This window comes from Astatotilapia calliptera, chromosome 3, assembly GCF_900246225.1.
Source record: "Astatotilapia calliptera chromosome 3, fAstCal1.2, whole genome shotgun sequence".
NCBI lineage: Eukaryota > Metazoa > Chordata > Actinopteri > Cichliformes > Cichlidae > Astatotilapia > Astatotilapia calliptera.
This window is the reverse complement of record NC_039304.1, coordinates 46,252,545-46,278,689: the sequence shown is the minus strand read 5'-3', so window position 1 is coordinate 46,278,689 and position 26,145 is coordinate 46,252,545. Positions and strand designations below refer to the sequence as shown.

General features: G+C 39.9%; 1 protein-coding gene and 1 long non-coding RNA gene across 2 annotated transcripts; one reads left to right on the top strand and one right to left on the bottom strand.

Annotated features, from left to right (window-relative positions):
- The first annotated feature begins 118 nt into the window (after positions 1 to 118).
- LOC113011327 (uncharacterized) lies at positions 119 to 4,077 on the top strand. Its single transcript, XR_003270520.1, has 3 exons — positions 119 to 198; positions 1,608 to 1,612; positions 4,053 to 4,077. It is a non-coding gene; the product is annotated as an uncharacterized LOC113011327 (long non-coding RNA).
- An 11,538-nt stretch (positions 4,078 to 15,615) lies between these two features.
- LOC113010352 (protein NLRC3-like) lies at positions 15,616 to 24,956 on the bottom strand. Its single transcript, XM_026149401.1, has 6 exons — positions 24,709 to 24,956; positions 24,511 to 24,630; positions 18,240 to 18,318; positions 17,899 to 18,100; positions 15,921 to 17,718; positions 15,616 to 15,825 (listed from the first exon to the last, which is right to left on the bottom strand). Exons 1-6 carry the CDS (start codon positions 24,795 to 24,797, stop codon positions 15,639 to 15,641), a joined length of 2,475 nt encoding a protein of 824 aa, XP_026005186.1. The 5' UTR covers positions 24,798 to 24,956; the 3' UTR covers positions 15,616 to 15,638.
- Between the last annotated feature and the right edge of the window lie 1,189 nt (positions 24,957 to 26,145).

Below are 26,145 nucleotides of genomic sequence, written 5' to 3'. Positions count from 1 at the left end.
ACCGTGCGAGGGGAACGAAGCACTTTTTGTGAGAAATGCAAGAAGTACATCTGCAGAAAGCACACAGTTACATTCTGTCCATCATGTCGACAAAACTGAAAATGTTGAACACTGAAAAACTGAGAACGTTGGGCAAGTTCAAAAGAAATGTGTTTGTAAGAACGAAAAACCAAATTGTTCCTAAAATAGTTATGGAAAGTCTAACTGTTCACTGAAAAAAATATGTTGTTGGATTTACTTAATTCAATGGTGGACATTTGTTGCACACAGATGTTTTGCTTTGGCAGCAACTTAAACAATTGAGTTAAATTAACACAATTTATTCATGTTCAATAAACTTGTGCAATTTGTGTTGATAAAATGTGACTTAAACATGTTTTGATGAAGTAATTTGAGCTCTTGGAATATTTTAATCCTTCACAATTTTCTCACGTTATCCCAACACGATTCAATAACTTTTACCCAATACTACTTGGTCACTTAAATACTACATGTTATCTTCAAATTACATTTTGCTATTATATTCTAGTATCAAATACACAATTTTCAAATGGAGGCCTTATAACAGATTGTATTGTTCTCTTCCAAGATGGTTGCTGGCATCCACCAGTAACCTTTAAAAACAAAATGTCTAATTTCACTGCATTGACAGTAGGTAAAGAATTAAACTGACATTACTCCTCTACTGAATCTATATAAATCAACAGTTAAATAATGTCAGTTCTTCCGTGTTCTCTGAAATCAATCACAGCAAAGAAATTAGACTGTTTCTTTTGAAAAATGTTGGGAAAGAACAATACAAAACATTCTATTTAAGGCCTCTAACGTCAAGATTCAGTTAAACAACAATTATGACTAAACAATTTGAGGTAATGTTAGTTTCCATTAACATTAAATTAGGTTACTGAATTGGCAAACACCTTCCTATTAACACTACCCATTTTACCCCAATAACTAAAGAAATTAGCACTTGCAGGTCAAAACCTTTATTCAAGAGACGCAAAAATAACATTGATACAGTGACTGTCAAAAATTACGGCACTGATCATACTGTGACATCTTGGTTCAAAACAGCACACTTAGAAATATTCAACGTTCTTTACTTCAACTGAATGAAACTGAAAATACCATTTCACACGACCCATATGGGATATTTAGACTGTATAACTGTTCACGCTACATCTCTTCACTAGTAAAAGAAAGAAAAAATACAAAGAGAAATTTAAAAATGCTGCCAAACAGACAAACAGAACTTGTACAGAGCAAAAGGAAAAACAAACAACAACAAAAAACGGCTCGTCCTCATGGCAGTTGCAGAGTATATAAAAATGAACCCTGCGATCCGTTCCTGGAATTGAGCTTCAAAAATGCAGCAGAACAAGTGTGAGATTTAAATGTCCTCTCACCTAGAGCTGGTCACCTCACATGCATAACAGTGAGCTTCGTTGCAGGAGCAGTTTTGTCTTAGTTGTGAGCTTTTCTTGAGAGCTGAGTTGCATCCAACTCCATTACCACCCATTGAATCACCTCAAAAGTGTAGCAGAGTTGTGATGGGTAACTCATGTTGAAGGAATAAAAAAGGTCCAAACAGCATGGCTACTGCAAAGGTCACGTTATCCAGATCTTGAAGAACAACATCAGAAAAGTCATTGCCTGGTGCATCCTCTGGAGACAGATGTTCATTGTGGTTTTCTCAATCTGTGCAGTGGCCTCAGTCAAGTCCTGGTTAAACACAAAACATTTCTTTAAGATTCCTTTTTAAACTCATCTCTTTTGAATCTACCAGTTCTAATGTTAGAGTAATTTAAACCAATGCAAGCAACATAGTAAATAGCTATAGCCAAAGAGTGGCCTGCCATGCTGCCATTCATGGTCTAACAGAGTTTCTAAGAGAGGGTGAAAAACATAATAATTTCAAATGCTTTACATTAGTTTTTGTTAGAAAGACACCGGCCCATCAGAAATCCAGGTTATGTCACTCAGAAGATGTTAGAATTTAGACTTTCAGCCCCACAATTTGGTTAGCTGTTGGTCAGTTGGTCATTTTTTCAAACAAAAGCTAATATAAATATTGGTGGGATTTTCCTTTGTTCATTAGAATGACAAATTTAAAGTTTTTTCACACTGATGTGACCCCTAATACAGGGGTGGGGATGGGGCCTCAAGGGCCGGCGGCCGAGTTCACTACCAGGCCTCATGTGAACTTCAAATTATTAAAGAGGACTACTGGTCCTAACCAGTCCAATGAGGATCAAGTGGATAACTAAATGCATTTTTAAATGTTGCAAAGCCACAATCTACTCATAAAACACTCACCATGAACTCCTGCACCAAGATGTTGCAATTGTCTTTCACACAGATGCGGAGCACTTTGATGAGGGACTCCGAGCATTAATGTCATCCTTGACTATTATAACAAAGAAAACAGAGATTTGTGAACTTTTCAGTAGCACAGAAGAAAATGATCCCAGACAAAAACTCTTGACTTTTTAAACCAGTCAACATGCAACACCAGCATCTACAAAGCAATATCAAAAGTTCCTGTTTGACATCAACTTTATGGATATATAGTTTCCAGAACATTTATTTTTAAAAAAAGATAATTTTTTCTCAGTGGGCCAGTAAATGCATGACGAAAATTATGGCATCCTTTTAGTGGAATCATTACTCACAGGTAATAGTTGACTGTTTCAATGGATGTAGCATAAAAATCTTTTACTGACCTAATGCAATACATATACACTTTGTAGTTAAAGAATTTTAAAGTTCTTACTGTCATTATGGCAGCTACATCCTTTAGCTTTGTGCCCTGTTCCCCCGATCACTTTGCAAACACTTTCAGCAGACTGTCAGAGAAAAACTCAGCTCCGTCAGAAACCTTGACTGTAAAGGCATGGTTGGGATGCACTGGAATGCTGCATTTTATCTGAAATGACATAAAATTATTTTGAAATAACAGCAGGCACTGTGCTTGGTTAATAATCAGTAATGTTTTGTTGAATAAAAACTGTGTTTCCAGATCTTATGGGATTAAAAAAATCCAAAGATGTTTGTTTCTGATTTGCAACCCAAGAACCCACAAGTTACAACCTCATTTCAGTTCAAGTGTGCATTAATGCGAGTCCAGTAATCACCTTTCTGGCAATACATACAGGTATAAGTTAAACCTATGGCAGATTTTGGATCTCTCAGTTGTATTAATAGGGTGAGTATGCATGCACCTAATAATTATAAAAAACCTATTATAATTAAGTTACAGAAACGAAAATAGAATATACTTTCTTACCATAACACCTTGAACCCACAATCCATCAGCTGACTCCTGGTGAAATGCAGAATAGAGGTCATCTCTCAATGTGCAGCAAAAAAAACAAAAACAAAAGGACAGCAGGTGAGGGCAGGAGGGGTAGGGATGTAAGCTAGCATAATGCCGCTGATGATATTAGCTAAAGCTGTTCAATGTCCAAAATCTCACTAACACCACGGTGCAGTAAATACACAATGTAACTGAAGAGTCAGTTGGCAAATCTATTCACACAGAAAACCAAATTATGTTATGAGTGCCTCGTAATTAGGTTTAATGTGATATTACGGCTCTTGTGCCAAAGACAAATTCAAATGAAAAAGCGCCAATTCTTTGACAACAGATAAAACAGCAAATAAGCTAACGGCTCTTTTTTAGCATGTTACATGGCGACACTCTAGACGTTTAACTACATTTGGCTGAATTATGGTAAAAATGAATTCAAAAAATCAAGACATACCAAAAACGTAGAGTTGGCTGCTCGACTTGACTGAGATGGATGCCTTTTTTAAACCACGATCCAAAGCCCGCGAGATGAAATCACGCGTGGTTTCACGAGATTTAACGTTGCTATCTTATTGACTTACGTCACCTGAACATGATATGAACAATTTAATACACCCTTTCTGCATATCATGTAGTTTTTACACTATATAGTTACATTTAACTTTAAAACATGAGGCAATTGTGTTAAATGCATGCAAGATGCTTACATAAATCCAAGAGATGGCCAGTCCCTTTTTTTCAGTGTTGTATGTCTGTGTTCTACATGTTTATCTAATGGAAAATAAAGTTGCTATTGTTTTATTGCAGTTTTTTGACAATTCTGAGTGGATTTACACAGTACAGGTCAAAATGACCCGCAACAAAATCAATGTCACTTTTTTGTTTTTCAACATAATACAAGGGTTCATTTCCAAAACTTGCTTATGATCTTCAATTTGTAGCAGATCCACTATCACACAGCAGCTGGAGCAGTTTCAAATGGAGCTCAGTCCACTACTACCATAGCCTACTACTAGATTAACTTGTGACACATCTGCACCTGCTGCTATGATCACAGTGAGTAGAGGCTGAGTGGCTGCACTTACCCCTGATACATCCAAATCTACCCACAAACATGTTGACAGGTGCAATGCCACCAATGTGGATTGTCAACACTAAAAACAATCAGTAAGCAAAGACAACAGGGATCATTTGTTTCTGTTTATTTAGCACCCACAACATTTGTAGTCGCCTTCTGCACAGGGGAAGTCTACACACACCGTGTGGTACCACTTTCCACAGAAGGTGCATTCAGTCTGCAAGACTGACTGAGATTGTCAGAGTCATTGTCTGACTGTTTATTACTAATCACCTGCTGTACATTCACAGTAACTGCCATCTCCTTACAAATTTTTATTAGATTAACCACACTTATACAGACTGTATATAACAACCAACTCTGAAATGTTTGTTCGCAGAGGGAAGACACAGACAGACTGCGCTAACGACATGTGATGTTACAACACTAGTGAAATATTAGTGTCATTCCATTCTTTTCAAAGGTTTATTTGCATGACGCACAAACAGACACAATTGAAAGGTACAAATGTGCATGAAACGAATTCAAACGTGGTGCAGATGTGTGTCACAGGTTGATCTGGCTGTAGGCTGTGGCACTTGGCCAGAGGTGGCGCTGGTTGACTCGACTCCATGTTAGTGCACAAAGTAAACTGCACGCTTTAGCTGTGAAGCAAAAACGCTGAAACCGGAGAAATAACCACGATAACGACGACAAGAGTCTCCCGATCGTTTACTCTTGCTGTCCTGTGAACAACATCGGCGTGGTATTACTTGTTTGCTGTTTTCGCGATCGCGTCGCGCATGAGGATATCACCAGGTAAACTCGCCACATTTTTAAACATTTTGTTGTTCAACAGCATCAAGACTGACGGAGTGTGTTTGAATTAACGTCACACATGTCACAGATGACACATTTGGCGTTTTTTTGCTGGTTTGTCGGTAGCAGCTCCTGAAACGCAAGACTGACACACATCTGTTCGACCAACGCCAGTTGATCTAAACGCCAGTAGATCTGGAACACCGGCAGCACTATTAGTTCTCTCAGTCTCAGAGCAGCGTTTCTAATTTTGATTGAAACTGTCAGAGAAAACTGCAGCCTCGAGCGAGCCAGGATATTAGTTTACAGAGGCTGTTAAAATTATATGTCTAACGTTAAAATGTTGGTGACACAATAATTTCATCCCAATGGCACTGACATATTCATAGGTCATAGTCATGAATAGTCATGATTTTGCAAATATCCACCTCCTAGTGCAGTTTGCACAACTTGTTTTAAAAATGCACTCAGCCTACAAACATTACTGATGAGTCAAAATCTGCACAAAGTGACAGAAACACTGAAGCAGCTCCACATTTTATTCTTATTGTCATGTATGTCCTATTTGTCAGGTGACAGAAGAACCAACACAAAGCTCAGAGAGTAATGGTGACACAAGATCACAGGTGAAACTGGATGAAGACTTGTTGGTTCATGACTGTATTTGAAGCACATGTGTGACTGCATGTATGTGGAATGTCTCACTGTTATTTATCAGGTGACAGAGGCAGCTCTGCCATGTTGTAGCTCAGACAGAGGTGAAGAGGCGAGGTCACAGGTGACTGACTGATGAGTTGGTGCTATAGATTAACTAGTATTTATTATCACGACAATTGTTAAGCTGCTGATGTAAATTGATTCATTAGTGTATGTTTGACAAAGAATCTGAATCGACACGTCTCACTTTTATATGGCACGAATCAATGTGTCATTTTATCAGGTGGCAATATGTCCTAGTGCAGTCAGAGGGGAGGAGCCAGGGCCAAAGGTGAGGCACATCAAGCACATAATAATAATTTTAATCTGAGGATAAAACGCATGTACTGAGGCTGAAAGAAGCTTCAGTGCTCTCAGAAGACTAAAAACATGACTAAGGTCAACAATGACTCAAATGAGATTAAACAATGCTGCTGTATGTCCACCAGGAGAGACTGGACAGTATAGATGTAAAACAAATATGCCAGCAGTTTATCTCAGTTAACGAGAGGAGCAGGCATGTGTTTGGCTGCTTCACATTGAGTTGTTGTGTGGGACACCAGTGGTTCATGTCTGTTGCTGTAACAGTAGTTCATGTATAGAATATAAAATCCCAGCTCACTGAGTTGATCGGGGCAGTAGTGCCTAAAATGTTGCATAATTTTGCTGAGAGATCTTTTACTTTGTGGTCATCTTAGATGAGTAGTTTTATGGACATAAACCACCAGGTCATTCAGTGTTCCCTTAGTGCTAATGTGTCAGAGATGTTGGTGTAACTGAAGTAATGTTGTTAAGTCCTTAAAGTCATATTCTTTTATTGTCATGACTCTATTTTTATTTTTGTATGATACCTGATTTATATGGAATATGGCTGAAGTAAACTAAAGTTTAAAATACTTAAGTAATTTAACATTATACAATTCACATATAAAATTATGAATTGTAGTTTTAAATGGTTTTAAAGCATGTAGAATAGCACATGTAGGCAAGTATGTTTCTCCTGCAAAAACAAAAAGGGGAAAAAAAAGAAACGGGCAGGGTTTGGTGGTTGAATCATCCATCCCCACCAACGCCAAAACCAAATCTACACCCTTGGAAGCGCGTATCGAGTGCTACATAGTTGAGCATTCTTCGATACAACTGAATTTTAGTAGATTTTGTCCTTTTTTTTGTTGTATTTTATTTTGAAAACCCAGAAACCGGATCTCACTCTAGCGTTTAGAAGCTGCTAAGGCTTCCGCTCCTTACAGCGCGCGTTTGCACTGTGAGGGGAAGTTCTGTAATGAAAGGCTCTGGCATTTTTATGGTTTCTGGTGTGAATGTTGTTACATAAGTTGTACATGTTGATGTATATAGGTTCATATTGATATTAAAAAGTTTCTGTGTAACCGAAACAAAGGCGGGTTGCTGTTAAACAGTGTTTCTGCCGTATTTATGCTCTTTGGTAGTAAGCTTTTGTCAGCCCCCTAGTGGTTGCTGCGCATAGCAGGAAATGTGTTTGGATTTACTGTTTTTCTGTGCTTTTTCTGATGTTGTTTTACATTGTAGGAGCTACAATTGCTGGTACCATCAGAAGACACCTGTTGAGTGTGTTTTATGTCTTCTGCAGGAATAAACCGTGAAAAGCGAACCTTTCTGAGCGTCTGTGATTTATGAAGAGCTGGAAGCGTTACAGTAATTTAACGTCTCAAATCAAAAACAAAAACAGTTCTTATTTAATTCAGTGACAGCAACAGGGACAAAGCTGTTTTTATAACTCTTTGTATCTTGGAAACAGAAACCTCCGTCATGAGGAAAGAAGCTGAAATTCACCCCCGTAGAGCTGATTTGTTTTTCATGTCTCCTCCATCATCAGTTATCACAGACCTTCCAAAAGTGTGGGGCCCGCCCCCTAAGGGGGCACAGAGCCATTGCAGGGGGGCTGCGTTTTTTTATGTTTTTAAACCAGTTTCCACAGAGAGGCATTTTTTGAAAAATGTATTGATAGCAATGTTGAATATTATTACACAGGAAAAAAACAACTACACATAAAATAATTACACTGTGACTCCTCTGCCTTTCTAAATAGAGGGACAGTAACTGCGTGGCTATATATGGGTGTGTGGTTAAAAGACAAACGCACAAAACATTTATCTTGGAAAACAAATAGGGGCCTAGCAAAAAAAAGTTTGGGAACCACTGCCGTAGAGGATTTGTAAGGGTTGATAAAACCATTCTTTGTACCTGTTTAGAGTACAGGTAGGCTAAACAAGACTGTGGCTCACCTATCAGATGACTAGACCATTAAGGCGTCATTTTTGTGCCACTATTCTGAGCACATGTAAAAAAAAAAAAAAAAAAATTGAGAGCACGTAAAAAGATTTTGCAGGTGCAAGTGTTGCATTTTGAGGAGAAATTTATTTTGAGCAAATAAAAGCAAAATTTGAGTGAACAAAATTCATTGCTGCGTGCAAAAAATGTATTTCACTGTTTGCTATTATCCACACACACACAACAGCAGCCCCTCTCGCTCAAGTTTTTGCATTTGCGCTCACTCGCAATGTGTTGCTCGCGCGCTCAACATTTCTGCCCGTGCGAGTTCAACTCTTTCTCTTCACCGTTATATTTGTGCCACAAAACCAGCCAATCACAGACTTGGATGCAAAAAAATCTGATTGGCTGTTTTGGTCTCCAATCAGCTCGAAATGACGAAATGCAATATCCCAGAATCCATTTCGTCCAAAACTCAAACGAGGCAGTAGTGGAGGAGCACAGAGTGGCGGAGTTTGAAATATTACTCTTTCCGGGGCACATGCAGGAATGGTGCTGTGTAAACTCCAAATATCTGCTCGATTTACACCATCAGAGGTCACTAAAATCAATATTGAATCGGTGTGCAACTTTGCCAAAACAATGTCGGACTCTGTAGTTTTCTCTGGTCCCCTCCCCAATCAGACCAGGAGTGACATGTTTAGCTGCATGTTCTCCTTAAATTGCTGGCTGTCTGAGTGGTGTCCCAGAAACGATGTGGGCTTCATAGATAATTGGCAAACCTTCTGGAGGAAACCTGGTCTTGTTAGGAGAGACAGCATCCATCCCACTTTGGATGGAGCAGCTCTCATTTCTAGAAATATGGACAAATTTATTTAACCCCCCAAAATATGACTATCCAGAGTTGGGACCAGGAAGCAGAGTTGCAGTCTTACACGCTTCTCTGCAGCTTCTCGCAAACAAAACTGGTATCATTCGCATTCACAGCATTGTAAGATGGCAAAAGATGTACCCTTAGGCCCCCCTTCTCGATTCAGAGATAGTCAGCATCCTGACAGCCTGATGGACGAAGCTGTCTCTCAGTCTGTGGGTTCTGGCCCGGAGGCTCTTCAGTATCCTTCCTGATGGCAGCAAACTGAAGAAGCTGTTGAAGGGATGAGTGGAGTCACCTGTAATGGAGAGGACCTTCCGGATGAGGCAGGTGCAGTAGATCTCCTGGGGAGGGAGGCAAGAGAGGTACCCACAATCCTCTCTGCTGCTCTCACTACCCGTTTTCATTTTTTCCTGCAGGACCCAGTGCAGGAGTCATACCACACAGTGATGCAGCTGGTGAGGATACTCTCAATGGTGCTTCTGTAGAAGGTGTTCATAATGGGGGTTATATCTCTTGTCAGGGGTCAGCAGAGTGAAGACAATTATTATTTGATTGATGCAGTAAAGACTGAGAACAAAGCTGAAACCACCCGTACAACACCTGAACAGAATTCAGACTCTGTTGTTGAAAATGTAGTTTTGTGAGTGAAATTATGTGAAATTAATTATCCAAACATGGAACGATGATTTTCTACCATGACGCTTATTTTTCCATTCCTCTATGACAGGCTCCAGTTCGAGGGCTGCTGGGAGCACTGGTTTGATACCAAGCTGTTCTACAGCAGGACCACCTCCAGTCTTAGACTTCCTCTGAGACTATTGGACATCCTTATCATCACTCCCATTACAGCGGCTGACTCTCAGAGGTGTTTCTCCACCTTAACGAGAAGCAGACATTCCTGTGAGATGAAGGACCGGAACGTCTGAAAGCCCTCGCCATCCTTTCATGGAGAGGAACCACCTCCTTCCTACCTCCTGAAAGCCTTTATTTTCTCCTTTACTCAATTATCGTCTCCTCTGTCCTCCCTTTCTTTCTTTTTCTTTTTTTTTACTTCCTGTTCTCCCCTTTCCTTTTATCATTTATTTTCCTTACTCTCACCTCCTTCAATCCTGCTTCCTTCCATCAGTCCCCTGTCCTTCTCTCCTTCCTCATAGTTTTCTTCGATGAGGTTAGCCTATTTTTCATGTTTATTTGAACATAAAATATTAGATTTACGTGTGTTTAGTAAATAATTGTTTTTCACTGACACTTTTTCATCTCCCATTTTTACTACATTTTAAATAAGATCAGAAGAAGCAGCAGGAAGCAACAAAAATGGATCTTTTTCATTGCTTGCTGAACTGGACCTAACCTTATATAACCTATAAAATGCAACTTTTTTGGACATTGGACTTCTTTTGCCTGCATACAAAATATAACCACAGTTCAGCAGTGGCTGAACTTGTTTGATGTTTTGTTTGTCAAAAAAAAGTATAAAGAAGAAAAAAGTTAAAAGACTTTAAGTCATTTCATTCATTAAAATGTAAATCTGGGATTTCTTTGTTTTGACTTTCAAACTAAATTTGACTCTGTTAACATTTTGATTTGACAGATGAGATGAAAGGTGAAACAGCCTGAAGGCTACAGAGAGCAGAGCTCACTGGCTGTGAGCTGTTTGTGACACCTCAGCAACTTTTCCAGTTTCCCTGCTCGTTTCAAACGTCTCACTGCCATCAAATTTCAAATGTGTGTTTAAAAACAGGAACGTTTCCAGTTTCAGAGTTTGATCTGTCTTCTCTGTAGGATTTTACCTTGAATGTGAACATAAGTGACTGCAAATCACTGCTTTGTCCGCTTTTTGTGGACATTTTACTAACATCACAGGAAGCCATGAAAGATCAGGGAACTGCTGCTCTGCTGGAGGACATCAGCTGACTGGGAGCAATGAGAAACACACTGAGGCCTCCTACAGGACATATAGGGAACAGCAGGGATGTTTGAAAAAAATGACCCGAGATCAGCTGCAAGTGCTAAACAAAATAAACATCCACGATATTTAACGTTCAGCTTCTTATAAGTTTTTTATTATTTTATTTTGATTTCATGCCAACTAGATGGACAACAGTGATAGACAACATATGCAGTGCTCTGTGCTACACACATATTTACATGTTTCTACGAGTTTTATATCCAAACTGTTACCAACACCCTGCACCATGTTGTTGTTCAACATGGGAAAAACATAAGACTAGGATTGAAGCGTTTGCTGCATATTAGATAAGACACAAGCACTTTGATCCCTCAATACAATCATATTCTGGTTATAACTGCAATAAAAAAAAAAACTAAAAGAACAATTGAGCCACTATTTTCAGCTTAAATGGCTGAAACATTTTCAAATGAGTGAAACAGTAAGAGCGCGTGGAGAGTTTGGAAAATCACATTAAGAAAGAAATCAAACATTTAGATAAATTTTAAAGAGCTTAGACTTGTTGAAAATGCAGAGGAGCTGGTTGTGAACAGAGCTACAGAGAAACACATCTGACTGGTGAAAACTGATGAGAATCATTGTTTTCACTTTATTCTCCCTTTGTTGGTACTTCAGGCTGGTCCCAGCCTCTCAGCACTCAGCTTCATCCAATCCAGGGGAGCAGCACCTACAAAGCGAAGCCTCCTACTCTACTACACATGTACTACATGATTTTTGCTATTCTCTTACCTCTCACCTAATAGCCGGTTGTCTTAATGACTGTTAAATGAAACCCTGATTAAGATGCCAGATATTGTTTTGTCTCAAGTGGTCCTAAGCGCCCATTTTATCATCAGACTTAGTGTTTCTTCACTTTGAAGCTTCTACACTGTCTACACATCTAAAATCTTAAGCTATCATTCACTATTATATATAACAATATTGATATTCACTGTGAAGTTTTAAATGGCAAAAATAGAAAGAAAAAAAAGTGGATCCTGGAATAATCGTAGCTTCCATCTTTAAAGGACTGAAGAGGAAGAAGTTTACAAGGAATCATTTAAAACATTATCTGACTGAATCCATGAATCTGAAAACATGTTTTTGGGTGAAAGAGACGTACACACTCAACTATCTGTTCAACAGTCAGAGCGTTTCTCTAACAAGAGGAAACTCTTTACACTCAACTCACCACAGACGCACTGAACCATATTGAACTTCTGATCCCTTTAAAGAAGCCTGGAGTGTAAATCCAGGATAAAGAGGTTCAGTGAATTTGGTTTTGAAGGTGTGGAGCTCAATCAGAATGTCAGAGGAGACTCTGTAGAAAGACAGAGTGCCAGCAGGACAGTCCACATACACTGCTACTCTGTTAGAGACGGAGGAGGAGGAGATGATGGATGTTTCCATACGATTGTGTTTGGCAATTTGAGGACCATCTTCAGAGCAGCACAGACTCCAGGACTGATCATTAAATCCAAACATACAGTCAGTACTGTTTCCTTTCCTTCTGATTCCTCTGTAACTCACTGAAATATCAACCCTTCCTCTCCACTCGACCTCCCAGTAACAGCGGCCAGTCAGACCATTTGTACACAGCAGCTGAGGATGAACATCAAATCTATCTGGATGATCAGGATATGACTGAACCTCCTCCACACGTGTCACCTTCCTGTTGTTGTCAGACAGTTGGAGGTTTGTGTGTACTGTGTTTGTGTCGATTGTGAGTTGACAGGAATCTGATGGAGAGAACAAACACAATCCAGCTGCAGTTATTGATCCATCATCTGTTCATTGATTGACACTTTGTTGATGACTCCTGACATGAGATGTGAATGAGTGATGTGACAGTTTGAAGATGGCTGAATGTGTGCTGCTTTGTTTTCATCAATCACATTAAAAACACACTTACACGTCCTCAGACCTGGTCTCAACCATCGGACTCCAGCAGGCCCCTCCCTGAAAGAAGGAGGGAGGGTCAGACCAGCACAGTCAGCATGCACACATGGCTCTCATACACATACTGTTAGACACTGATGAGGAAACAGTCCAACATTTTCACAAATACACTTCAATCCATATGTGGATCAAATTGCTGATGATTTAGACTGATCCAGGATCTGTCAGCACACCACTGTATTGAATGAATTATGAGTGATTCAAACTGACCTTCATTATCTTTTTGTTTAGCTGGAAAAGACACCTCCCTGCCTTTGCTGCCAGCTGTTTTTCTCCAATTGGTGTCAGTTTAGTTACTGCGCATGACCTCTGACCTCTGAGTGAGTGCAGTGTTGTTTTCATATGTTTTAATGCCGCCTGAAACCTGCTCATGTTCTGATTTAACAGCAGATTTCTCCACATGCACACAGAGAAATTTCTGCCTCTGTCACATATAGAGTGGACCATATGTTTGTTTTTGAATATATTTTATGTAGAATCTATTAAAGGATCTGTGTATTTCCTCAGTAAACACTCTGATCATCATGTTAGTGCAATGAATCGTTCTGCTGTCAGCTGACTTCACTGAGTCACCTTTCAGTCTCGTTCTGTCCTCTGAAAGTCTGAACATGTATTTGTCATTAAGATTACGTCCATTCTGAGTTACTGTCACATTACTGACAACTCAAAGAGAAACAGGAAATCATTCATTTTACAATATTTATTCTATTCCATCAAAAGAGGACAATAAATATTAAACTGAGTGCTGTTGGCTTTCATACAATGTTCAAAAATAACTTGACAGCGAAGCTTTCTGAAGAAATTTTAAGTGTGCCTATGCTAAGACATCAGGATGTGGTTGTAGCATGAACTGCAGATGAACAGCTGTGAGGGCCGGTTGCTATAGCAACTCCTGTGAGTGGCAGGCACTCCTCTGCACTTACAGTAGCTCCTTGACCCAATACATGATCCTGCTGCTGTTTCCTGACTCCATTCATGTTCTTATCTGTACTCCACACAATTTGTAGCTCATAAGTTCATAAAGTGCTGCAGTATTCCTGCTAGTATGTCCCTTTAATTTTCTCACCACTGCTAAGCTTTTTTATATTGCGTCTTCTTTTAAGCTGCCCGAATGTTGTTTCTGTCCTTTACTGCTGTGTTGGATTCTTGATCCCACCTTTGTCCTCTGTACTCTTCCTCTAATCCACATCAAATTCTTTTGTACACTAAACCCTAGCAGCTGGAATTATGACTATCAGAACGGGAAAACACACCAAAACAAAGTTCAGTTAATAAAGACATTTCAGACTGTAATGTACAGGAGGCATTAGGATTAAACAGGAGCTCTAAGTCCATGCAATGATAAAGACCCTGTATGCATGATTCTGACTTTGATGAACATAATAAAAACCAAAAAACAAGACAAAAAACATTATTTCTGAGTGATTATTTTGGTTTGTAAGTGTGGTACGTGAAAGGAAGGAGACCATTTATATAGCTGTAGAGCACCAGTGTATGTCTGCAATAGGGTCAAATACAGCAAGTCTTTTTGGATGTTTTTATGTTACATGTTAAATGTTACTAACATGTGTTTGTTTTATCCAGAAGCTGTTACTATGTAGCTTGCCATCACCAGTGTGTGTGAATGTGTGTGTGAATGGGTGGATGACGGGATGTGTAAAGCGCTTAGGGGTCCTTAGGGACTAGTAAAGCGCTATATAAATACAGGCCATTTACCATTTACCATCCAGAATAGCCAACACAGACCAGAAGAAGCCTGATCATGAAGGATCCCAAAGGGCAAACCACCATTAAACAAATGCCAATCAACTACCTGTCCATGGCATAAAAGCCCCTTTCAGGTATCATTACCACCAAGCTGAGTAGGCACTTGAGTCAACACACACACACAATAAGACCAGAAAGTCATAGTATCAGTGCCTCATAGAGCCGTATGCCAGGCAGACCTGGCCTTACTGCCTGAACTGAATACAAGAAACTCTACACTCAATGGACATCGTTTACTACTTCTACTATAATAATTTGAATTAATATTAATAGATTTACCTTTTAGTTATTATTTGCAGTTTTACAAAACATGTTAACCCACAAAATGCAAACAACTACAAAAAAAATGAAATAAAATTTTTTTTATAGCAGAGGCTAGTCACCTTTTGGTGGAAGCACATTTCTGCTCATTGTATCTATTATCTATTATCTTTTTTTTCTTTTTTTTTTAAAGACCGGTGAGATTGAAGACAGATCTATCAGTAAAGACATGTTCAGTTCTCTCGTCACCATAGTGGAGGGTGAAACATTCACACCACTGCAGCCACAGCCCAAATTAGTCTGTCTTGTTAAAGTTTTTAAGGTTATTTAAGATGAGTTTCTCATGATTCATCTCAATCTAATATATTTTTGATATAGCGTCACAACAACAGTCACCTAAAAAACATTTGTTTCCAAACCACCTGATATGTTTTGATAATTTGCTTATGTAGTGTTCTTAATGTCATATTTTTACCACTAGTCAGAGCGGTGTTGCCCAACACTTTGCTAATATATGTATCTGATGTTATGGTTATATTTGATCAACATTTTCAGTGTTGTTGGATACTATAATCAATGATGTGCCTAAAAATGAAATACAATAATTAAAAAAAAAAACTTTTAAAAAGCTAAAATATGTTAAAAATGCCAATAAATGAATAATTTTGTGTGACTGCAAGATCTTATTGCTCATTTTCTAAAAGAATAAAAGCATCACTTGATCTGACCTGATAATTGTAGAGTTTGAACTCTTCAGCATATTTAGTCCTGTATCATTCAAGTTGTTGTTACTCAGGTCCAGCTCTCTCAGGTTACAGGATGGGGAGGTGAGAGCTGAGGACAGAGCTTTACAGCCTCTCTCTGAGAGGTTACAATCACGCAGTCTGAAAACACAATGAGAGCAAACAAGAGAAAATTACTTTTTGTCACTTCTCAACACACAGGTAACAAGCTTTCACTACACTGACATATAGCTTACAGAGCTTTGCTGGAGGCTTTGACCACTGGCAGGAGATGCAGAAGAGCCTCCTCTGAAGCAGAGTATTTCGCCAGGTCAAACACATCCAGATCTTCTTCTGATGACAGTAAGATGAAGGCCAGAGCTGACCACTGAGCAGGAGACAGTTTATCTGTGGAGAGACTGCCTGATCTCAGAGACTGCTGGATCTCCTCCACTAAAGAACGATCATTCAGTTCATTCAGACAGTGGAAGAGATTGATGCTCTTCTCTGCAGACAGATTCTCACTGATCATCTTCTTGATGTACTGGACTGTTTCCTCATTGGTCTGTGAACTACTTCCTGTCTGTGTCAGCAGACCTTGTATGAAAGTCTGATTGGTCTGCAGTGAAAGACCCAGGAGGAAGCGGAGGAACAAGTCCAGGTGTCCATTTGAACTCTGTAAGGCCTTGTTCACAGCACTGTGGTGGAGAGATGGTAGGCCTGGTTTACTTAAAGTTGGCCACCAGGAGGTTGTTTGTTGTGCTTCCAGCAGATTGCGTCCAGAGTTGATGAAGGTCAGATGGACATGAAGAGCAGCCAGAAACTCCTGAACACTCAGATGGATGAAGCAGAACACCTTGTACTGGTACACTCCTCTCTCCTCTTTAACAATCTGTGTGAACACTCCTGAGTACACTGAGGCTGCTCTGATATCGATGTCACACTCTGTCAGGTCTGATTCATAGAAGATCAGGTTTCCTTTCTGCAGCTGATCAAAAGCCAGTTTTCCCAGAGACTCAATCATCTTCCTGTTCTCTGGACTCCAGTGTGTTTCTGTCTCAGCTCCTTCATCATACTTGACGTTCTTCAGTTTGGCCTGAACCACCAGGAAGTGGATGTACATCTCTGTCAGGGTCTTGGGCAGCTCTCCTCCCTCTCTGGTTTTCAGCACATCCTCCAGAACTGTAGCAGTGATCCAGCAGAAGACTGGGATGTGACACATGATGTGGAGGCTTCGTGATGTCTTGATGTCGGTGATGATCCTGCTGGCCTGCTCCGAATCTCCGAATCTCTTCCTGAAATACTCCTCTTTCTGTGGGTCGGTGAACCCTCTGATCTCTGTCACCATGCCAACACAGTCAGGAGGGATCTGACTGGCTGCTGCAGGTCGTGTGGTTACCCAGAGGCGAGCAGAGGGAAGCAGTTTCCCCTTGATGAGGTTTATCAGCAGCACATCCACTGAGGTGGACATTGTAGGGTCAGTCAAGATTGTAGTTTTGTGGAAGTCCAGAGGAAGTCGACACTCATCCAGACCATCAAAGATGAACAGAACCTGGAAGTCTTCAAAGCTGCAGATTCCTGCTTCTTTGGTTTCAGTAAAGAAGTGATGAACAAGTTCCACCAAGCTGAACTTTTCCTCTTTCAGCACATTCAGCTCTCTGAAAGTGAATGGAAATATGAACTGGATGTCCTTGTTGGCTTTGTCTTCAGCCCAGTCCAGGCTGTATTTCTGTGTTAAGACTGTTTTCCCAATGCCAGCCACTCCCTTTGTCAGCACTGTTCTGATTGGTTCTTCTCTTCCAGGTGAAGCTTTAAATATGTCTTCTTGTTTGATCATCATTTCTGGTCTGTCTGGTTTCCTGGATGCTGTTTCAATCTGTCTGACCTCATGTTCATCATTGACCTCTGCAGTCCCTCCCTCTGTGATGTAGAGATCTGTGTAGATCTGATTCAGGAGGGTTTGGTTTCCTGCTTTAGCGATCCCCTCAAACACACTATGGAACTTCTTCTTCAGAGTAGATTTAAGTTTATGTTGACCAATACCAGAAAACTGTTCTGAATGGGAAGGAAAAGAAAGAAGAAAATGTATAATATAAATTCATGTTTTATCAAATGCAAATTCAATCTTAATTTACTAAAAGGTGAGTCATTGAACACATGTATCAGTCCTTCTGTTATGACATTACTCAATGTCCCATTTATTCAGCAGTTAAAATCCTTTAGAAATCCTCTTACTTCTCTGCAGACGGTCAGCCAGTTCCTCCTGCTTCATTCTCCTCAGGAAGTCCACTGTGATCTTCACAAATGCCTCTCTGCTGCTCCTCTGTTCATCATCCTTCCTCTGACTCTCTAAACATTCTGGGTAATCTGGACTCAGAACCTTTTGCATCTTTTTCAGCTCGTTTTTCACAAAAGTGATGATTTTGTCCTCCAGCATCTGGAACAGAATACTTTATGAATGACCCAAACATCAGATCCATGTTGGACATACTGACAATCCACTGCTCTATAAAGAGAAGCACGGAGATGACTGTGAACAGAATAGATGTACAAGTAGTTGTTGTACATGTACAGACCACAAATATGGAGTCAAGTTGTGTTTGCTGCTGCTGGGCAGACTGACCACTGGGAACCTCTGAGCTCTCCTGGTCCACTCTGTGGAGGAATCATAAAGGGTTAGATCATCCATCCATCCATTTGCTTCCACTTATCCTTTTCAGGGTCGCGGGGGGTGCTGGAGCCTATCCCAGCTGTCATAGGGCGCGAGGCGGGGTACACCCTGGACAGGTCGCCAGTCTGTCGCAGGGCTAACACACAGGGACAGACAAACATTCGCACTCACATTCACTCGCACATTCACACCTAGTGACAATTTGGATTCCAATTAACCTATCCCCACAAGCTTGTGGGGTTAGATCACATTGATTCTATTCACAGAAAGACACACATAAATTAAAGTACACGAAGATGCTTTTGGTGTGCAGTGTATCCCATCAGTATACATAAAATAAGTCATCATTTTTCATTTTCATTAAGATTTCTGTGCATTTAGAACTTGTTTTTTTTCATTTTATCATGATTCTATTATTTTAACTTTAGGTTTGTTGTGTTTTTTAAGGTCTTGTTCTTTTTTTCTCTCGGAAATTCTGTGTAGTTTTTGGTGTGTGATGAGGTTGCTTTGCTGGTGATGGTTTTCATTAAACTTAACTTCCTATTTTGAGTTCATTTCTTTCATAGTTAATCCATCAGTGCTCCCTGTCTCAAATGTTTGTGTTAGTAAATTCACCGTGTTCTGCTTTTATGTGGCACTCTGTTCAGTTGTTTTTCTTCCTGGGTCAGTGAAAGGTTCATTTATTTATTTCCTGTTTTACTTTGAAAGCTGGTTTTCTTTCATGTCTTCCTTCCTCCTGTCATCAGCTCTCTGCCACTCGCTGGTTATTCCTGTTCCCTGTTAGTACACAGTTTACTTAAACTGGAGTTCAATCTTGTACTGTTCATCATACTTCTCAATTTACGGATAAATGTTCACTTAAAAAGACAACAGACAAAAATGTATTATTGTAGGATCTACCCTACAGTATAAAGTGCATTGAGGTGACTGTTGTTGTGATTTGGCATAAATATATAATATATATACAATATATAAATAAAACTGAATTGAATTAAAAACACATATCACCAGTTATGAAAACTATTTCTCTGTCTGGAAAAAAAAGTAAATTCCATCCGGACATCAAAGCAGCGCTCACATGGAGTCAAGCTCACTAAACTATTTGTCCTCTCCCATCCAGCAACACCTGAAACACCTGAGTGTAAGTTCCCCTCTACGCTGTGTTTGAATCAAACCACAAAGGAGAAACCTGCTGGAGCAGCTGGAGTCCTGCAGACACTCAGCCTCTTCACTACACAAACACTTCCTACAACATCCATTCTTTACACTCTGACTGATGTGATTGTGGAAACACTCTAACACACACACACACACACACACACACACACGTGTGAAAAAAAAGCTGAGCTGACATTAAACATGATGGACAATTTATTCTCAAACCCTGAGTCACAACAACATTTACACACACATTACCTCTCTGCAGGAGGAGAGAGGACTGATTTCCATACTAAACACAGTTTTTGTTTATAATGTAAGATGTTATTTTTTCAGGATTTTATGCAATATAGTAAGAGACAATTGGAAATTCAAAAGCAATAAGCAAATCTAGAACTGGATTTACAGATGTTGGGAATGGAAAAAAAGCTGCAGCCTCTACGGCAAAAGCAGAGGTTCTAGAAGCTGCCGTAGCTGTTGAGCAACAAAAGGGAGAAAGCGTAAAGTTTCAGTCCCATCACAAGTTGACAGACAGAGAACTATAAAGTATGTACAATATCAAACCCAGCTAAGGTCACATACGGCTGAAGATGGAACACCTCAAGTTTAACTGACAACAAAGATGACTTTATTCACTCCAAGGAAATCTGGACCAACTTCCTCCCCATCTGTACTCACACCTGGCATGAGTCCAAACAGTTGGACTCACACCAAACCGCTTCCAGTGGCTCTCAAACTGGACTTCACTGGTACATGCTATTGCCTTCTTTATTCACCAAGTTCATTCTCACTTATCAAGCAACTCGCCAAATGATTCATGTAGGACAGGGGTGTCAAACTCAGTTGCACGGGGGGCCAAAATCCAAGGCACACTTTAGGTCACGGGCCAAATAAGATAAACATTTTTTGAACACACTAAAAATATGTTTTTTAAACATAAATATGAATAAAACAGACAGGAATATTATTCCAGAATAAATACACTTAAAAAAAAACTTTAACTTTAAATATTTTGCTCCTCATAAAAATATGACCTGTCAAAATTATGCAAGTTAGAAATATGAACATGCTGCGAAAAACCCCAGAAAAAAAATAAATGAAAGCATATACATAGTTTGAGCCGCATGTAGACGGAGCAAAGTGCGCCGACTTTGCTCAACATTACTTGGCAACAGGGAAAGTGAGGCAGGTTGCACGTGCATTTGTGACAGCTTCACTTGAAATGCCTTCACCGCATCATACATGCCAACTGATCATGAACTGACAGGTTTCCTTGCTGAGCTCAAAAACTCTATTGAGAACTTTTATCCCAACTCAGCCAACGGACCTCTGTATGATGAGGAATGTCGGTAAACTCTGAATCTATTTCCCACATAAAAGATTGAAATTGACGGTGATTTAAACTTTTAGCTCAGAAAAAATGTACAGTCTACGTCACGGTGATCATTACATGCTCCATTTTTAGGACTTTACCACACAGCCTTTCCTGGTGGATGATGCAGTGATATGCTGTTAACTCACGCTACAGTTCTCCTCCTGCGTCTTTACTAGATCCTACATCCTGCACAACACCAGCGCTCCATCTGTTGTCCCAGGGCAGTTTCATGTCGGTTACACTTTGAAATACGTTTTCAAAAATGTCTTTTGCTGTCGTTGTCCCGTGCATCGATTTAATTTCCAATATTTACACTCCATGGATGAAGATGGTCAGCTGTGCAATGTCCATCATGTCTATACTTTCATCCACAGCAAGAGAGTACGCAATAAAGTTTTTGCTTTTTTCACACAACTGTGTTCTTAAATCAGTGGCCATCTCACCAACCCGATCAGCAATCGTATTTCTGCTCAGGCTCACATTTGCCAAAATCTGCGTTTTGTCTGGACACAAGACGTCGCACACCTTCATCATGCAGCTCTTCAGAGTGGTACCGGGCTGATTTGGCTCCTCTGCTACAATAAAACTTTCACAACAGCTTCACTTTGTGATTTTGCTCTGGTGAAAAACATCTGCTGAAATGTCAGATTCTTCTTTAGCTCTTCTACCTTCTGTAGTTTCTGCTTTGCATTTTGGTTTTTCAGCTTGTGTTTTGACTCGTAGTGCCGTCTTAAATTAAATCCCTTAATTACAGCCACATTAGCTCCACTAATAAGATACGGGTTTACCAGCAATGTTTGTCAACATATATTCAGCCTCCTGCGCTGGTGCTGAAAGGCTCTGTTTTCAGACTCAACTTTTCTCTTCGCCATTGTGAGGGGACAGTTTTGCAATAACAGAAGTTTGACTTGACTGATGCGAGAATATTCCCAGGCAGCCTAGCGTTTGGCAAGGAGGCTGCAGGGCTGCATTATGGGATCTTTAAGTTGTAGTTTGTGTGTTATTAGCGCCTCCATATCGCCGGGGCATGCATAACAATAATAATAAATCTATATAAAATGATCTCGCGAGCTGGATATAAATGTATGCCGAGCTAGATGTGGCCCGTGGGCCTTGAGTTTGACACATGTGATGTAGGAGGTGGCATAAATGCAGAAAACCATGCACTCCAGAGGAGATGGAAGCCGCAAGTAACCTCGTTTTCCAGTCTGTTCAAAAGGACCCCTAAATGGTTGAAGGTCTCATCAAAGTTAGAGGTCACCTACAGCATGCTTCATTGGAGACATCATTAAAGAATCCAACATTCTCCCAAGCATCACAAAAAGTTGCTTGTCCTGCTCTATCATGCTAAGGTTGTGCATCAAGGCAGAAGTGTGGTTAGGCAAGCTCGACTGTGGATCGTAGACTGCAAAAGACTGGTCCCGTCCATTATCCACCGCTGTGTAACATGCAAGAAACTCAGAGGAAAACTAGAGACTCAAAAAACAGAATGTCCGATCCACAAATGCGATCAGTCAGGGGCACAAACTTCATTGCAGCAAGCGTGGGGCTTGGGATGTCAATTGTCTTCATGCCAGTGGTTGCAGATGGGAGTTCAACTACCGACATGCCTCCCACATGGGGGGTGTCTAGGAAAGGATGTTTGGGGTAACTCAGCAATTATTGGATTCTATGCTCTTGTAAAACAAACACACCCATCTGACACAAGAGGTGCTTTGTACCCTAATGGACCCTTCCTCACCATTCCTGCTGTTTCCAATGACATTGAATGACTAACCCAAAAATCAGCACGTTCCTTCTCCACCGGGAGACTTTTGTGGAAAAGACTTGCTAAATAACCGATGAAAAGCAGTGCAGGCACTCGCCAATGGATTCTGGAGTTGCTGGAGAAAAAAATATCTTAGCACCCTCCAGTCAAGGGGCAAGTGACAATATTCAGCCAGGAGACATTGTGTTGTTGAAACAAAATCAAGCACCCAGAAACGGATGGACAATGACCACCTTTCCAAGCAGCAACAGGAAAGTCAGAAAGGTCGAATTAAGGACATCATCCCAGGGAGTCTCAAAGACTTACTTCCCTTCCATTTCAGATGTTGTTATGCTCTTAGAAACTGAAGTGACTGATAAAAAGTAGGAATGGCATCAATAATGCCAAGCGGGGCTTGTTCTGTCCCAAGTAAAAGGCTAAAAATGGTTCATAATAATTTAGTGATTAAAAAAAAGTCATATTTCATCTGTAATAATTCATGTTAAAAAAAAGAGAGTGATTTAGTTAAAAATAAAATTCTATAAAGTCAGCATCTGTATCATATTTTGGAGGGGTAATCTGTGGTCGCAATGCGGCCTGGGAAGCAGAAGGCGCAGTCAGTTGGGAAAAAAACCCATTGTAAATAAAACCTGACAATCCACCTTTAAATTTTACCTCCTGTGTTCTGAATCTTTATTTACACATTCGAAAGCAATGGAAGGTGTAAATAAACAAGATTATTGAATCTTCTTGTTTGCTTTATATGTTTTTTAAGAGCTGGTTTAGAGATCGTTTTGTGAATGTGTTTGTACCAGGAATTAGGGTAATTCGTTTAGTTAAGTGCCATATTGTAACAGAACATGTCACTAGGTTTGTTGCTGCCAACAGATTTACATAACTGTATGTTAGCTAAGTACTAACAGAACCAATAACTAAGTGAAAAACTAATGAAAGTGACACATATATCGTTGTTTTTAACTTAAAGTTATTGTTGCAGCCAGGGCCAGTAAAACAGTGATCCCCTTAGATTGGTTTGTAGTTTTGGTGTATATTCTTCTGAGTTATTAATTCTGTCACTATTTAGCAACACTAAAGTAATGCATGTCCATTAGCAGAAGCCAACATTCCAACTTTGGGATGTTACATTTGGGACAAGATGGCACTAAACATGCTCTAAAGCTAAAGAGTTAAATCTACCACTGTGTTTTAGAGCAGAGCTCCATGATGTATATTAGCCTTTATGCATGCAGTGTTTCATGTCCACTTGAAGAGACAGTGTAAATGTGATTGAGGGAATGACTATGTTGGGTCTAAAGTCAGACCCCGCTGATCCCAGAACTTATTCCCGTGAAAGAAAAACAAGGCAACAGCGATCTATCTTTTTTACTTGCAAGGGAGGTGTCTTCGGTATCCTAGCTCATCACAAATGACCCCCCCTACGGCCCCCTCTCGCTCCCTTTTATTGACAACGTTCACACAATAAACAATAGTTTACAACACATACCTTCCCCACGTAACCCCCCTTGGTTACAAAAGACAAGGCACTGTGTGTGTGTGTTATGTGAGAATGTGTGTGTGTGTGTGTGTGTGTGTGTGTGTGTGTGTGTGTGTGTGTGTGTGTGTGTCAGACCTCCTGCTGACCAAAGGGTCGTAAACGCAGGAAGGTTACATCAAAAGAAGCACAAGGATGTGTCTGTGATAAAAGACCACAGCCCTCCACCTAGAACCTCGAGAATCTGGGGGGAAGGACAGTGGAGTTTCATCAGAGTTAAAACAATGTACAAATGATAAACATAAAAATGACAAACATCTAACAATTCACCCTGACAGACTGCACTTTACAGTATATCTAACAACATCAGGCAGTGAAATCAGCTCATGTTACTAACAGCTCACCTCTCTGTAGCAGATGGAACATGGACCTTAAAATTAACCGGTTCTCCTTTAGACCAGTCACTCTTTAAGGACTCACAGCTGGGTTCAGGTTCAGATTTATGTTTAGTTCGTCGTTTCTTCCTGTGAACATTGACGGATCAGTGATGTGAGTGCTGAGCTGTGACATGGAGAATCGTCATGGACAGTTAGAGATCTCACCTCTGAGCTTTGGTCTGGCTTGCATGTTCCCCACGCAGAGTAGTTTTAGAGGGAGGGACTCCCTCCTTTCTGTCCTTACACTGATCCATGCTTCTGAATTCACATCCACATCACACACCTTCTACCTTAACCTGCAGAGGAAACACAAATCATTCATGTGCACATCAACTGAAATCCTCCTTTCCATCATGTGTGCTGTCCAAATATCAGCAAATAGCAGAGTTAAAGATGCTAAGATTTTCACTGTGAGTGACCAAGAGAGACAATTAGAATTGAGTATATGGTAAATGGACTGGTTCTTATATAGCACTTTTCTACTCTTACTGAGCACTCAAAGCACTTTATTCAACTTGCACAATCACCCAATCACACCCATTCATACAAACGCTCTAAAGTTTTTAGTGCTTCTATCGCTTCTCGCATTCACACTCTGATTGATGCATCAGAAGACAACATGGAGTTTGGCATCAAACCCCAAACCTAGCAGGTGACCCACTCCACCGCCTGAAGTACAGCCACCTACAATCAGATATATCAGACGGACAGCTAAGGTCAAACACTTTGGACAGAGAGAGAGAGATATCTGGGCTTTGACTTAAATCATGACTGTTTATTAACAGAAATCAATAACTGTTATTTGGCATTATTATATATAACTACACTATATTAGTGTGCAAGTAATTATGGGTTTTTTTCATATCAACATTTTTTAAAACATATTTTTAAAATACTACTCTGATGTTAAGCTATACATGGTGAGCTCTACACATCACCACTAGTTGCTTCATTTTAGTTTACTTTGCACTCAGTACTTTAATATATGGAATTTACTTATTGCCATATATGCCAAATATATTATTTCATTATTAAATTTCGTTTTTTCATCACGCCTTACAATGTTTCTAGGAAGTGCACACATATCATCACTGCCAGGTCAAATTTCTGTTTTATGTCTTATTACTACATCTTTCTTTGGATTAGGGCCATGGGGGGAAAAAGAAAATTGGGCACTTCTTTTTTTTTTTCCCCTTTTCCAGAAGAGAGTCCCTCTTCAGAAGAGACTTGAATATCAGAGGAAATATAACTCCCTTCAATATAACCATAATTTTCCAAACCCCATAATTATGGAATCTTTAAGCAATCTCCTGGGTGACTGATTGTTCTATTGGACCTTAGCTTTCCTTTGATACCGTTGATCAAAAGATCTTAATCCACATCTTATAACATAGCTGGCATTTGCCCGATACACCCGAATTTTTCGTTTTTATGGGCCTTTTTTTTTCTTTGTTGTCTTTTTTCCCGTAACGGTGGACAGATGCTGGCAGATGTGTAAAAATAACTAAATTGTTTTGTAGTGGTTATGGCGGAGCTTTTATAGATTCAGTAAAATTAGCAAGTGGTGGAAGCCAGCAGGTGGATGAGGGAAAAGGGAGGTGG

Excerpts from the sequence above, each read along its gene's own strand:
- LOC113010352 (XM_026149401.1), bottom strand. The coding sequence starts at position 24,797 with ATGGATCAGTGTAAGGACAGAAAGGAGGGAGTCCCTCCCTCTAAAACT. Across the intron at positions 24,631-24,708 it reads AGCCAGACCAAAGCTCAGAG|GAAGAAACGACGAACTAAAC; the intron begins GTGAGATCTCTA and ends CAATGTTCACAG. Across the intron at positions 18,319-24,510 it reads GTTCCATCTGCTACAGAGAG|AGTGGACCAGGAGAGCTCAG; the intron begins GTGAGCTGTTAG and ends ATTCCTCCACAG.